At 39.7% G+C, this 15,392-nt stretch overlaps 1 protein-coding gene across 1 annotated transcript in view; it reads left to right on the top strand.

Annotated features, from left to right (window-relative positions):
• LOC126108671 (basement membrane-specific heparan sulfate proteoglycan core protein) overlaps window positions 1-15,392 on the top strand; it is a 761,963-nt gene that overhangs the window by 548,444 nt on the left and 198,127 nt on the right. The window contains exons 29-33 of the mRNA XM_049913980.1: window positions 2,192-2,385; window positions 5,993-6,205; window positions 7,807-7,944; window positions 13,280-13,441; window positions 14,979-15,187. Coding sequence (XP_049769937.1) covers window positions 2,192-2,385; window positions 5,993-6,205; window positions 7,807-7,944; window positions 13,280-13,441; window positions 14,979-15,187 — 916 coding nt within the window. The remainder of the gene's footprint in view (window positions 1-2,191; window positions 2,386-5,992; window positions 6,206-7,806; window positions 7,945-13,279; window positions 13,442-14,978; window positions 15,188-15,392) is intronic.

Raw genomic sequence — 15,392 nt, 5'->3', positions numbered from 1 at the left:
AATTCTCAGAATTTAAACCTCTAAATTGTCACTCAGTGATATGCAACACCTTTCCTCCAGTATCAGCTACTGGAGTTGGATGAGCACCTATGTGATGCTTTTGCACTTATTATATGAACCTTTGACTAAAGGAAGTGCCGTGCTTCGGATCTTCTGTATTTTGTCGACCGAGCCTATCTGGTACACATCTGACTGATGAGCAATATTCGCTTATCAGTTGAAACAGGGTTTTGTAAGCTACCTCCTTTGTGAGTGGACTACACATCACGATTGTTTATCAAATGGATCTCAGTCTGACATCTGCCTTAGATACAATTAGTTTTACGTGCCAGTTCCACTTAACACGTAAATCGTCCCGTAAGTGTACTCCCTGATACTTAATGGATGTGACTGCTTCCAGAGATTGTTCTGCAATAGGGTAATAACATAAAAATGGATCTCTCTGTCTATGTACAAGCAGTATTTCACATTTGTTTACATTGAGGACCAGTTGCCATTCCGTGCAACAAGCATCGATCCTCTGCGGAATGGAGATCTTTCTCCATTTCACTACTATTTTCTAGTATTGTGACTTCTCAGTTTACAACAATATCACTTGTGAAGAGATTCGTGGTACTTCCAATGTTATTCACTTGGTCATTTATTTACAGAGTGATTAAAAAAAGGTTACGACACATCAGGGCATACGACAAGGATCAGTAATCGCGTAGGAGCTGTCGTACACGGGCCCTTCAGATATCCCCACAGGAAAAACTCTATTGTGGACAGATCAGGTGATCGTAACTGCCACACGACTGGCCCACTGCGACCAATCCGGGGACTGGAAAAGGTTTCTTCCTGATGTGCACTCACTGTCTGCTAAAATGTGCAGCGGCTCCGTCGTGCTGAAACTGAATGCGGAAATGAATAGGCACGGGAAAAGTCACTCCAGGAAAATGTATGGCCCGATCAAACAATCTCCAGTGATGCCAGCCAACATGTTTAGAGTAAATTTGTGTTGTTAGGCACGTGTACATGTAGCGCGAGGATTCCCATCTGCCCAAATATGCAGATTGTGAACATTCATCACACCCTCAAGTGACAACACAGCCTCATTGGTGAAGAGGACACTTGCTGTGAAGCTGCAGCCTGTGGCAGATTCCTTCAGTAAACACTGTGCAAATCCCATGCACTTGTTATAGTCTCCCAGTTGAAATGTCTGGAGGCATTGTAAATGAAATGGATGCAGTCCTTTGTCACGTATAATGCTCCAAACAGAGGGTCGGGGTATATCGGTGGTGTTGTTATACCTCGTGTGCTTGTTGAGAACTTATGCTGTACAATTCCTAGAATGCTTGCTTCCACTACAACTGTCCGTGTTGTCGATTGGCTATGAGCATCTGGCTCGTGCACACGGAATGATCCGGTTTCACACAGTCTGCGACACAGGTTGGCAAGTAATGTGTGGCACGGCACCTTTCTATTGGGACATTTCTCGCAACACAGTTGCGCGGCTTCTCATTTGTTGCAGTTGCCCGTGCTGTAATTCAAATACATTGTAGGCAGTCTCCGTGCGCTCCGCCAGCGTTTGTATAGCATCGCTTTCTCGTGACCGTAGCACCTACATGTGGCAATTGCAACCTCAGTTCCGATGCGATTACTGATCCTTGCTGTATGCCCGATGTGCCATTTCAGTTACAGAATCACCCTGTATACTGTAAAAAAATGGTACTGTAACACTCTTTTAGAGTATTCCAGCAGTTACTCTTATACCTGAAGATTTCACTCCACTGAGAATGACATGCTATGTTCTGTTTGCTAGAAACTCTTCGATCAAGGATCACAGCTGAGCTCAGTCTGTATGCTTGGGTTTTGTCTGTTAATCAGCAGTGCAGAACTGTATTTAATGCCCTCTGGAAGTCAAGAAACACAACATGTGTGAATGTACATTAGAGAGCCACTGGGTATCATGGGTCTCTTGTACCAGAATAGTAAGCAAAATCATGAACAAACTGCAAAAATTTGTCCAAGTTCGGATTGGTCAAAGTTTATCCATTATCTTCCTGAGTTATTTCAAATGTTGATCCTCACGAATATTGTTAAGATGAAATGAAATGTGCAATATCATATGTATTGGAGAAATTTGTTGCAAGGGATTAAGTACATTCTTTATGAAAGATCAGTATTACAGAATTTGTTCTTTCCTCTGCAGCTCCCGTCTACATTCAGACCCCTCCACCACCTATGGTAAATCTCAACATCGGCGACACGATGAACATCAGCTGCACTGCGATTGGCGTCCCTACCCCGGAGGTGGTCTGGCGTCTCAACTGGGGCCACATTCCCGCCAAATGCACGACCAGGAGTGTGAATGGCGTTGGCACTTTAATCTGCCCCGACATCCAGGTCAGTAGCAGGCAGCTTCTCCAAGTGTAATCCACACTGCTGAAACTATAGCCTAGTTCTTAAATTTGCACATAGCTTATAAGCATGTAGCAGGATTCGAACCAAGTTTTGTTGCTGGGTAACCTTGTGTGTGTTTGTGTGTGTGTGTGGGGGGGGGGGATAAGGTATGTCGTCGTTACAGTCTTCAGTCTAGAGGCTGGTTTGATGCAGCTCTCAATGCTAGTCTATTCTGTGTGTATGAGCCTCTCCCTCTGTGAATAACCTCTGCAGCCTACATTTGAATCTGTTTACTGTATTCAGCCTATGGTGTCCCTCTACAATTATACCACCTCCACACACACACACACACACACACACACACACACACACACACTTCCCCTCCATTACTAAATTGACGATTCCTTGATGCCTTAAGATGTGTTCTATCAACAAATTTCTTCTTCTTTTAACACTTTTTGACATAAATTTCCTTTCTCCCAAATTTGAATAAGTTCTTTTTCATTAGTTACACAATCTACCCATCTAACCATCAGCATTCCTCTATAATGCGACATTTCAAAAGTTTATATTTTTTTCTTTTCAGAACTTTTTATCATCACTTCCATTTAAGGCATTCTCCAGATAAATAACTACAGAAAAGACTTCCTAACACTTAAATTTGTTCTAGATCTTAACAAATTCTTCTTTTTCAGAAATGCTCTTCTGACGATTGCGTATCTGCATTTTATATCCTCTGTGCTGTGACCCTCTCATCAGATATTTTGTTGCCCAAATAGCAAAACTGATCTATTACTTCTAGTGTTTTGTTTCCCAGTCTAATTCCCTCAGAGTAATCTGAAATAATTCAGCTACCTCCCATTACCCTGGTTTTACATTACTTGACAGTCATCTTAACACCTTCCTTTCAAGACAGTATTCATTCTGTTTAACTGCTCTTCCAACTCCTGTATCATCTCTGACAGAACTGCAATCTCATCAACAAACCTCGAAGCTTCTTCTTCTTTTCCCTGAACTTAAATCCCCTTCCAAATTTCTTCTCTGTTTCCTTTACAGCTTCTTGTCATCATCATCGTCGTCTTCAGTCCAAAGACTGGTCTGACATAGCTCTTCGTGCTAGTCTATCTTGGACAAGGCTCTTCATTTCTGTATAACTACTGGAGCCTGCACCCAGCTTTACCTGCCTACTCTGAGTTGTGGTCTCCTTCTACAATTTTTACCTCCCTCCATTGCCAAATTGACAGTTCCTTGATGCTTCAGGTAGTGTCCTATCAACTGATCCTTCTTTGAGCCTGCTTGTACCATAAATTTCTTTTTCCCCCAGTACAAATCAGTACCTTGTCATTATTTCTTCAAACTACCCATCTAATCTTCTACAGTTTCCTATAGCACCCCACTCGAATAGCTTCCATTGTCTTTTGCCTGAACTGCTCATTATCCATGCTCCACATGGCTATACTCAAGACAAATACCATGAGTAAAGACTTCCTACCATTAAATTTATGTTTGATGTTTACAAATGTCTCTTCTTTTGGAAATTCTTTTTTTATTTTATTTATTTATTTTTTAAATATAACTACCTCGATAAAGGCATATTTAATGTGACTAAATGCCGTTACCTTTTTGTTTTACTTTAGACGGTGTTCATCTTACAGCCTCGTTTCAAGACACTGTCCATTCTGTTCAACTGATCTGGGTCCTTTGCTGTCACTTGACAGAATTTTGACTTCTTTTCCTTGATATTTAATTCCCTTTCCAAGTGACTCCTTGGTTTTCATCACAGCATTTCCTTCACAGCTCGATCACTGTACATATTGAATAACATTGGGGATAGGCTACAACCATGTCTCACTCTCTTCCCAACCACTGCTTCCCCTTAGTGCTCTCTGACTCTGATAACTGCAGTCCATTTTCTATACAAGTTGTAAATTACTTTTTGCTTCCTGTATTTTACCCCAGCTATCTCCAGAGCTTCAAAGGGTGTAGTACAGTCAACATTATCAAAAGCTTTCTCTAAGTCTACAGATGTTCTTGTTGATGAAATGGAAAGTTTGGACAATGAGTCAAACTAGAACATACTAGAAAGAGCTTAACGATTAATAATTGACTTAAAGGGAGGAAAAAAGGTACCTCAAAACTAAAAAAAAAACTGTGGTCATGTGCTTCACCTTATAAACATATAGCCTTTGTATGAGTTAGATACTTTACTTGATTCTCTCTGTCGTGCCATGAAGATATGACAGTGATGTAGATTAATATGATCATAATTGGATACATATTGTAATTAATGTAATTTTTTAAAAACATTTGATGATGATCTGTTCTTTTATTGAAACAGTTAGTTGTAATAAAGTGATGGACAGCTGTTGTGCCAAATTATAATTTTTCAAAAATTGAATTCATTTCCACTTGACAGCTCCTTCTACTCCCTAGACGAAATTCTGTGCAAATATAGTGTAAGTGAATGAAATTTCCACTGTACAGCGGAGTGTGCGCTGATATGAAACTTCCTGGCAGATTAAAACTGTGTGCCGGACCGAGACTCGAACTCGGGACCTTTGCCTTTCACGGACAAGTGCTCTACCGACTGAGCTACCCAAGCACAAATCACGCCCTGTCCTCACAGCTTTACTTCTGCCAGTACCTCGTCTCCTACCTTCCTAACTTTACAGAAGCTAGCAGAACTAGCACTCCTGAAAGAAAGGATACTGCAGAGACATGGCTTAACCACAGCCTGGGGGATGTTTCTGGAATGAATTTTGGGAGGTAGGAGACGAGGTACTGGCAGAAGTAAAGCTGTTAGGACGGGGCGTGATTCGTGCTCGGGTAGCTCAGTCGGTAGAGCACTTGCCCGCGAAAGGCAAAGGTCCCGAGTTCGAGTCTCGGTTTGGCACACAGTTTTAATCTGCCAGGAAGTTTCATATTGTAAGTGGTTGTATGATGTTATGTGTTCCTTCTCAGGGTGCTGTCCTTGCAAGACCCATTTAAATTCAACAATGTGCAACATCTGTTGGATCCTCACTCAGGGATTACAGTGGCATACCAGTCAACTGAAATTGTCTGCTAGTAATCGTAGTCGTACACTGCTGCCCTTAGGTGATTTGCACAAGCTGGATGTCACTTGACACAGTCTTATTTGGTGAAGCATAAAACATAAAGGAACCAAAGCAAGAAATCAGTTCTTTTTTAAACTGAGTCATATATGAAATACACATCCTTTGCCCTTGTTACCAAGATACGCAAGCAGTACAAATAAGAGTGCTAGAGACCACTTTCGTGACACTACCAATGGGTTAAATTTATTACATTTTACTGTAGATAAACATTTTTTAAAAAAAATCTAGTTCATGTAGATGACCAGCATCTATATTTTCCACAGAGAAAATGTGTCTTATTCAGGAATCGACTGTCACAAATGTGATCTGTGGAATGTGCAAAAAGCTTGGTGAAGGCTCTTCACCAAGATGTAGTTTGTGGAGCACAGTTTGTGAACAGATGAACCCAGTGTGGTGTGGTAGCCATTCCGTGCAGTGTATCCCTCTCTCGCACACTACAGTATGCTCATTCACGGTCCGGTCATTTCTTCACTCTGACTCTCTGTGCTCTACAGGAGACGGACCAGGGAGCATACAGTTGCGAAGCCATCAACACGCGTGGCCCAGTGTTTGCGGTGCCGGATGCCATCCTGGTGGTGAACCGGCCACCTTCGGTGTGCCAGCGAGGCTACTTTAACGACCTGGCCTACCGCCCGGCAGACTGCATCCCCTGCTTCTGCTTTGGCGTCACTTCGGAGTGCTCCAGTGCGGACCTGTTCACGTATCAGGTAGGTGCAGCTGCTCCCACAAATGTACTATTTCAGCTGTCGGCCAGTTTCACCAGATTGTTGTCGTCAGCACTGCAGGAGAGTCACGTGTACCAAAATCGAGTAGTGGAATCGGCTTACTAGTAGTAACGATCTGCTAGTTGAATCCTTACACTCACACTTGTGTATATCAAACACACATCATTTACACGACAAAAACATTATTCTATTGTCGGTTATAATTTTTAAGTCTCAGTTAAACTTCCGGCTAACTGACACATACACATTAAGAAAAAAATAAATTAATAAATAACAGTCATAACGTATGACTTAATCTTCCGTAACACTCGTACAAAATCGAAAGATACATGAATTAATAGCTACAGGCAGAGTTCTCAGGGGGAACTGTTAACATTTTTCTATCACCAGTATCTTGCAAAATTGAGTGATATCTCATTTCATTAGCCAAACAAACACTAATCATTCCAACCTTCACAGCTCATGCTTCGTCCATAGATCTTATTGGTGGGAGGGGGAGGGAATAAGGAAGAGATTTCTTGTCTTTTAAAAGGGACTAATTTTCTAAGTTACATTATCGCGTGCATTATCACAGTTTGCTTATTAACTTATTTTTTAGGCACTGAAAAGGAAAATCAACAATAATTGCCAAATTCCAGTTACAAGTTTACTACAAATTGAAAAAACTGATAAGCCTTGTTTCCATGTGTCACCAACTTGGTATTGCTCAACCCACATTTGAACCATAAACACAGAAAAAAAAAGAAATGAAATGAAGTTTATCGTTTACTACCTTTTTGGTGTCCGTGCTGTAAAAATTGAGAATGCGGCGTGACATTTTAATTTGTTGCTTCTTTGCTACTAACTCTATTCACAAACACATTTTACAGGCAGTATCCACATATACCACTGAATGTACCTGCAAAATAATATCCTCATATGACAGACAGTTCAGTTTTGACGTCAGAAACATATAGATAAACTAGGTTACACATAAAACACAGTAAGACTTGTGCATCAGGCATGACATTTTAATTTACTACGTCTTTACTACTAACTCCATTTGTAACATACTTGGCATGTAGTATTTACATATATCTCTTACTGTACCTGCAAAATTATGTCGTTGTATTACATATATTCCAGGAGACGTGACATCACAATCATTGAGATGCATGAAAAACTAGCTTTTGCCAAAACTGGAGTGCAAATTACCTAGATTTTACTCGTCTGGCACTTGATAATAAGAGCACTTAGTGACTTTTTCTTGCTTAAAGCCCTACAAACTAATGGAAGGGAAACAGTTTATTGTTTACAAAATTTTTATTTTAATGTCTTGAATTTTTGTCAGTCTATGGGAGACCAATCTGAAACTAACAAAACCCAACACAATTAGGGTTTTGCATCTTCAACCGCAAAGATTTTACATGCTTAACACAGTGATTCGTGTTTAAAGTAATCAGATGTTTGATGCTTGTTGTACACGGAAATCGATTATCCAACGAAATGGGGAGAGGGGGTTTACTTTAATACGAGATATGAATTCAAATAAAATTTTTCGTGTGTCGTAAACAGGATGTGATGTGTGTAATATGTGTTGACAGTTGCCTCCACCACTGGACGCGACAACACTGGTTGGAGTGCGCATAGACCCGCAGACGGGAGCTGTTAGCATCAGTCCGCAGCTACCACGGTCGCGTCCTGGCATCCGGCCACTCGACAGGTCGAGGGGCAGCTTCCAGGTGAGAATTTATTTCTGGTTTCTAGTTGTCAGAGTGATACATGTATCAAAAGGCTTTTATGTATCTGAGTGCACTGTTTTTTATTGCTGTGTTTTAATAAATTCAGGTGTAAAATACAGGGAACAAAAAATTGTATGCAAATTGTTCACAACTCAGACTGCAGTTTTAAGAGTTGGAGGTTGTGATGGGCATAATTCTGAATAGGAATGAGACTGGGTTTAATCTATCATTCACGTTATTTGATTGACAGGGTCTGCTGTAATTCATAGGGTCTATTGCTCTTGTGGTAGAATGTGTACCTGGAAATTGGAATTTCATACCAACAAATTTCTCATTGGACCGCAAATTTTTTGGACCGCCTTTAACCTAGCATTACCTCTCGATAGTGCAAAGATTTATCAGAAATGGAATGTCTTTTGGATTCCACATAGACTGAAGCACCCTGTTTCCTAGCTGAATAACTGGAATAGGCAAGGGACTCACAAGTTGGCAGAGGGGTATCCAGTTGAAAGAATTGCACCAGGTCATTGTTCACAACTCGGACTGCAGTTGTAAGAGTTGGAGGTCATGACGGGCACAGGGAGTTGTTATGATAATTAATGCCAGTTTGCACAAGTGAAAGCATATGATAATAGATGCAAAAACATTCCAGTGGACATGGACATGCAAACAAGCTGTTTGTGAGGTAACGTCTGCCTATGAACCACTACTGACTTCAGCATGAAGTATTGTCCTAGTTATGAGCTGGTTTACAGGAACAAGTCAGTAGCTACAAAAACTGGTGCACTGTCTGAGAAGAGAGGTTGAAAAAGGCAAACATATGTTTGTAGCATTTGTAGATTTTCAGAAAGCTTTTGACAGTGTTGACTGGACTACAGTCTTTGAAACGTTGAAGGTAGCAGAGGTGAAATACAGTGAGTGAAAGCTTGTCTACAACTTGTACAGAAACCAGATGGCAGTTATTAAGAGTCGAGGGGCACAACAGGGAAGCAGTGGTTGAGAAGGGAGTGAGAGAGGGTTTTAGCTTGTTACCAATGTTATTCAGTCTGTACATTGAGCAAGCAGGAAAGGAAACATTGAAAAATTTGGAGAGGGAAATAAAGTTCAGAGAGAAGAAATAAAAACTTTGGGGTTTGCATATGAGATTGTAATACCGTTGGAGACAGGAAGGGACTTGGAAGATCAGTTGAATGAAGTAGGCAGTGTCTTGAAAATAGGTTGTAAAATGAACTCAGCAAAAGCAAAACAAGGATAATGAAATGTAGTTGGATTAAATCAGGCAATGCTGAGGGAATTAAATTGGGACGTGAGATACTAGGAGTAGAAGAGTAGTTTTGCTATTGCTGCTGCAAAGCAAATGATAATGGCTGAAGAAGGGCGAATATGAAATCCAGACTGGCAATAGCTAGGAGGAATTTGTTCACATGTAATGTTAATTCAGGTATTATGAAGTCTTTTGTGAAGATACTTGTCCGGAGTGTAGCATTGTATGGAAGCGAAACATGGTGGTACAGACAAGAGTAGAATAGAAGCTTTTGAAATGTGGAGCTACAGAAGAATGCTGAAGAGTAGATGGGTAGACTGAGTAACAAATGAGGTACAGAATAGAATTGAGGAGAAAATAATAACAAATGAGGTGGTACTGAACAGAATTGGAGAGAAAAGATATTAAATGTGCAACTTGACTAAGAGAAGGGTTCAGTTGATGGAACACATTCTCAGAGATCAAGGAAACTTCAATATGGCAATGGGAGAAAGTAAAAATTGTAGTGTGAGATCAACCCTTGACTTCAGCAAGCAGGATGAAATGGATGTAGGTTGAAGGAGTTATGCAGAGATGAAGAGGCTTGCACAGGATGGGCTAGTGTGGAGAGCTGCATGATGCCAGATTTCAGGCTGAAGACAACAACAACTACAGCGTTTGAAATAGCCTTAAAGAAAATTTAAATCCTCATAACCACTGACATACATTTTACAGGGATGCAGTTTTAAAAGATCCTCTGTTGAATTAAATTTCAATTTGTAAATTTTAGATTACAGTTGAAAGTTTGACAAATTTTTCATCTTTTCTAAATGTAACAGTTTTTATGCAACATCAAAAAGTAATACTTTTCTATATGAACATTTTGTAACTCATCATTTTATACAAAATCTTTACGGCTTTCGTGGCCACTTAATGAACTACCTGTTGGCTTCTCTTTGAGGTGCTTCAGTTGACATTTGTTTGATGGTTTTTCTGACGTTTCACCAGCACGAGTGGCTGGCATTGTCAAAGCTTTACCCTCCATCAGCAGCAATGGAAGGTGAAGCTTTGACAATGCCAACCACTCGTGCTGGCAAAACATCAGATAAACAGTCAAATAAATGTTGGCCGAACCCGAAACAGAAGCCGACAGGCAGTGTTTGTCATTACTTTATGTATTTGTATAAATAATATTTGTGTAAGCTGCATGCCATTTTATCTGTGGTTGCAACATTCAGTTGTCACCCAACTATATACTGAGAAGCCAAAAGCCAGTTTGTGATCAAATGAATAATGTTTTGCAGAACATCTTAAAAGGATTTCCTTTTTAAGGGTAGTTTGCAGGCAAAAATTCAAAAATTTTGACATTTTACAAAATGCCCTGGAATATTATTTATTCTTTCCTGCGCAAAATGGTGCATAAATTATCTGTGTGTTGCATTTAGAAGTATTTTAATTCTCTTGTTTTACATGCATATCTCTGTAATCACCAGATTTTGGACATTCATCTGTTTGTGTGAATATCTCGGAAACTACACTTTATAGAAGGCTGTGATTTTCATCTATGGACAGAAAAGATGTGGCTTTTGATGTTAGTCACTCAGTTGTATTGTCTGTTCCTTGGCAATTATTTGTTTGTTTTGAGTGAAACAGTGACTTTCTGTAAAATCTGGTGCAGTTTGACATAATATAAACATGCCTAGAAGTGCTAATCTGTTCAAGAACCATAAGTTTGGAGGTAACCAACTCACTGAAAGTGTAAAACCGACTGTTGTTCAGAAGTTAGAATCCACATGTACCACCAGAGAACAAGGGAGCTGCAACATCTCCCAGTGCAAGTAAAACTAAGACAAACAATATGAGGAACTAGGATTACTGCAGGGTAATTTAGAAAATTGCAATTCTGGTCTGGGTTATGTTTTGTGTGATATGAACATTTTGGTTCAGGTGTTGTGTGGTTCACTGCGCTGTAATATTTGTGACAGTAAAGTAATTATTGAGGAAGATTTTTCTGTAAGAATTGGACTTGCTATGACAATAGCAGTTATTATTTACTGGCTGTGACAGATGTTCAAATGTGTGTGAATTCCTAAAGGACCAAACTGCTGAGGTCATCGGTCCCTAGACTTACACACTACTTAAACTAAATTATGCTAAGAACAACACACATACCCATGCCCGAGGGAGGACTCGAACCTCTGGCAGGACAGGCTGTGCAGTCCTTGACATGACGCCTCAAACTGTGCTGCCGGCTGTGACAACAGAAAGACATTTGTAATGTCAGATGAATGCAAGAACAATGTGTATGAGGTAAATGCGATGAGAGCTATTGAAAAAGGTCTTAGTGCAGCTCAGTGTTTCTGGTCGTTTATGAATCTACCACCACCATCACCTACGAAAATTCAGAGGTACACTGAAGTTATAGGAGAAGCGGTTGAATCTGTGACTTTCCTGTCAACGAAGGCTTCAACAAATGAAGCTACTGAAATGAATGAAGGCAGCATTGATAGGACATGGCAAAAGTGTGGCCACACATTGATAAACTCAGTTGCCACAATCACAAATGTAGACACAGTGAATGTAATTGATTTTGAGGCACTTACAAAACATTGCTATAGCTCCTGTGAAAAAATGAGCATGAAAACTGTCAGAAAAATTATGAAGGAATCGGCAGAGGAATGGAAGCTGATACCACAATGAAAATGTTTAGCCAATCACTGCAGGAAAGGGATGTCCGATACACGCATTTCCTTGCGGATGGACATTATAAAGCATATCAGTGTGTTGCTGAAGCAAATTCGTATCAGAATATTGTGAAAAAGAAATTGGAATGCATTGGGCATGTGCAAAAGAGGATGGGGACAAGTCTCAGAAAATTAAAACAAACTCTTCGCACCACCGCACTGTCTGATGGCAAACCACTTAAAGGTCGGCTAACTGATAAAACAATACATCATCTTCAGCAGAATTATGGAACGGCCATCAGAAATAGTGGAAATGATCTAGAAAGTATGACGAAAGCAGTCCGGGCCTCGTACTTCGACAAACTTTCAACCAACAGAAAACTGACACATTAACTCTGCCCACCTGGACCTGAATCGTGGTGTAAATTCCAGAAGGCTGAAGTTTCAAGAGCATCTTTTGAAAACAAGAACTCTATTCCTGAAACTGTTATGGAAGCAATAAAACCAATTTCTAGGGACATAGCTTACCCAGACCTTGTCCGAAAATGTCTACATGGGTGAACACAGAATCCTAACGAGTCATTCAATAACATTGTCAAGACACGAGTTCCCAAAAATGTTTTTGTAGGGCTCACTAAACTAAAATGGGGAGTTAGTGATGCTGTATTGACATTTAATGATGGAAACATGGGAAGAATAAGTTTCTAAAACATCTTAACATCACTCCAAGCTGCCATACTATATATGGCTTGAAGTTTTAATGGACAAGTTGAGACTCACCAGGGCACAGTGTGCAGCTGAGGCAAGGCCAGTCAGAAGAAGGAAGCCTTTTAGAGAAGGAAGCTGGCAAAAATGATGACACTGACTATGCTGCCGAGTATTTTTGAGCCTTAATTTAAAATTACAAGTCATTTTTTATCATATTAAACTTTAAATGTGATTTTCTCAAAATGTCATTTTTTATGCTTTATGTTCCTTTATATCAAAAACTGCTTGTGATAGCTATATGAAACTTGGGCACCTATTTTGTTATAACATATTGCACCTACTGAAGCACAACCATATCAATAATTTGAATGGAAAGACATGTAGGGCATTATATGTACAATTATTTGTAATAAAAAATGGCACAATTGAAAATACATATTTATCTCTCCTTCTTTCGTACATCACCTCTTAATTCTGGTTCAGTAGACATAAATAACATGGATGAGATATGTGTAAACATTTTAGAGTGTTGCTTCATTGGGTCCAGATATAAGGGTACAAAAACTAGGCTAATATAAAATTGCCCGCATAGGTGCTGCAAGCACCCCTTAATACTATTACCTTAATGCATAGATTCAGTAGCTTAATCCAGTTTTCCTTGCATGCAGCAACATAAGATAACAGAATCACTTCTTCACAGGTGTACTCAGTGGAGCGTACATCTGACGGCATATACCCATACTTTGCTATGCCAGAGAACTACCTGGGTAATCAGCTCAAGTCCTATGGAGGCTACCTGAAGTACACTGTCAACTTTGTCGGCCAAGGAAGACCCAACAATGCTCCTGAGGTCATACTTTCGGTAAGTACGGAACATACCAGACCACAAGGTACTGCATCACAAACCAAACTGAGATAAAATTCTCCAGAAATATGACACCCATCTCTGAACATGATTCCTGCTTTTATAAACTGCTTTGGGTCCTAGTAACACCCAGTGATAACCTTGGAATAATTAGTGTCATTGTGTCTCACTTATCTGGTTGCAGCTAGGTGTATTGTAACATTACCCATTACTGTCAGATTTTAGATGTATTGTCGTGGTGGCGGTGGTAGCTGGCTGTAGGAATAAAGTATGAAGAATTAAGGTTAATGTGAGAGAAACAAGAGACAAAACTCTGAAAAAGTTACCTCAGATGCAATACTTTTTATTGATGCATCCAGTTTTCCGATTCTTCTACATTAGTAGTACTCATGTGTTCTTAAACATTCTAAATTTGACCTGGGGCCTTAGTTTTTTTGTTAGAGGGATGTAGTAGCAAAATATAGCAACCATTTGAGGATGGGGCATAAAATTTATTCAAGTTTCAACCCACATAATTTCTTTTTGCATGTGTGTCTTCTGGTCATGCTAGTTAAACCATTGCACATAGTGATTGTTCTTCTTCTGCCTGATTGTACTTTCTTTTATTTTGAGTGCATATTACTTGCCAGTTCAGATAAAATAAACTGTGCATGACAAGTCATCCCATGTTCAAGGGCATTCAGTTGTTTTCCATGTTGGGGATGAAAATACCGTGTTGTTATCGACTTTTCTTTCTTTTTAAAATTAATGAATGAATGATGACTTTCTTATCTTTTTAAATTTGGACAGGTGAGAGTATTATATGTGAAGAAAGCATGTGATGAAGCCACCAACTTAAAAATTGTATCTTGTGTGATCTCTGCTCAGGTCATCTCAGCATTTACCAAAATAGAATTATCAGAGATGAGTGCAAACCAGGGGAAGTAAGAGACAGAGCTTCAATAAATTCAAATGAAAAAGTGATTCTTCATTCATTTAAACGTGAATTTACAGTTTAGTGCAAGTTGTTGAGCTTTTAGAAACAGCTAAACTTCGATATTTAATGCCAAAAGTAAAATTCTTCATTTTTAAAAATAACCTTTTTATTGTGTCAACAAAATGAAACTTTCTCCTCCACAGACTTTATTCACATGTCCTTGAAATTAAATTTGTTATTTGTCTCTAAGAAAGTAGACAACTGTTGTCATGGCTAGGCAACTGTTGTCACAGCTCGTGTATAATCGAAAATGCTGAACAAGTATGTAAACAAAAGTACTTGTACCTGGAGAAAACATTCATATAACTGACATGATTTTAGAGACTAGTTTCGTTTGGTTGTTTCATTTTTTTGAACAAAAAGAAAAAAATAATAATTTACTGCCCAATCAGCTGTTAAAAACAGTCAGTTGTTCCATCAGTAGCAGGAGAGCATCCTTGGAGTTTGGAAGTTTCCACCAATGTAATAAGACAGTTAAAACATGAGCAACCAATTTCACTTTTCAAGTGGCAGTGTGCACACTGGGTCACTTATAAATGCATTTTCGTTTCTCCACAGGGTAACAACTACACGCTGGTGCACGTCCCACGGCAACAGCCCGAGGCGGGCCGCGACAACGACATGTCAGTCCGCTTCTTCTACGGTGAATGGTACAAACGGACCGGTGCCAGGCCTGGCGGTGATATTCCTGGGGGACCTACGGATGTCCTCGCCTCTCGTGAGGAGATCATGATGGCTCTCAGCAATGTGGACAACATCCTCATCAAGTGAGTGACCAAGTGTAGTGAACTCAACAATAGAACCGTATGGTCTGCTAATCTTCAATTTGCTTCATACTTATAGAATTTGAAGCTCATTGCCTGGACATCTATTTCTTTAAGCAGCAGAATCTACTTCCTGAAACATTCTAAGAGCAAAAAATAGTCTTTTAAGTTTTCTCGGGTGATGTTATAAATATTTTGAGTAGTCTTT

The sequence above is a fragment of the Schistocerca cancellata genome, chromosome 11 (genome assembly GCF_023864275.1).
Source record: "Schistocerca cancellata isolate TAMUIC-IGC-003103 chromosome 11, iqSchCanc2.1, whole genome shotgun sequence".
NCBI lineage: Eukaryota > Metazoa > Arthropoda > Insecta > Orthoptera > Acrididae > Schistocerca > Schistocerca cancellata.
Note: the sequence above shows the minus strand (reverse complement) of the source record. Positions and strands in the feature narration are given on the sequence as shown.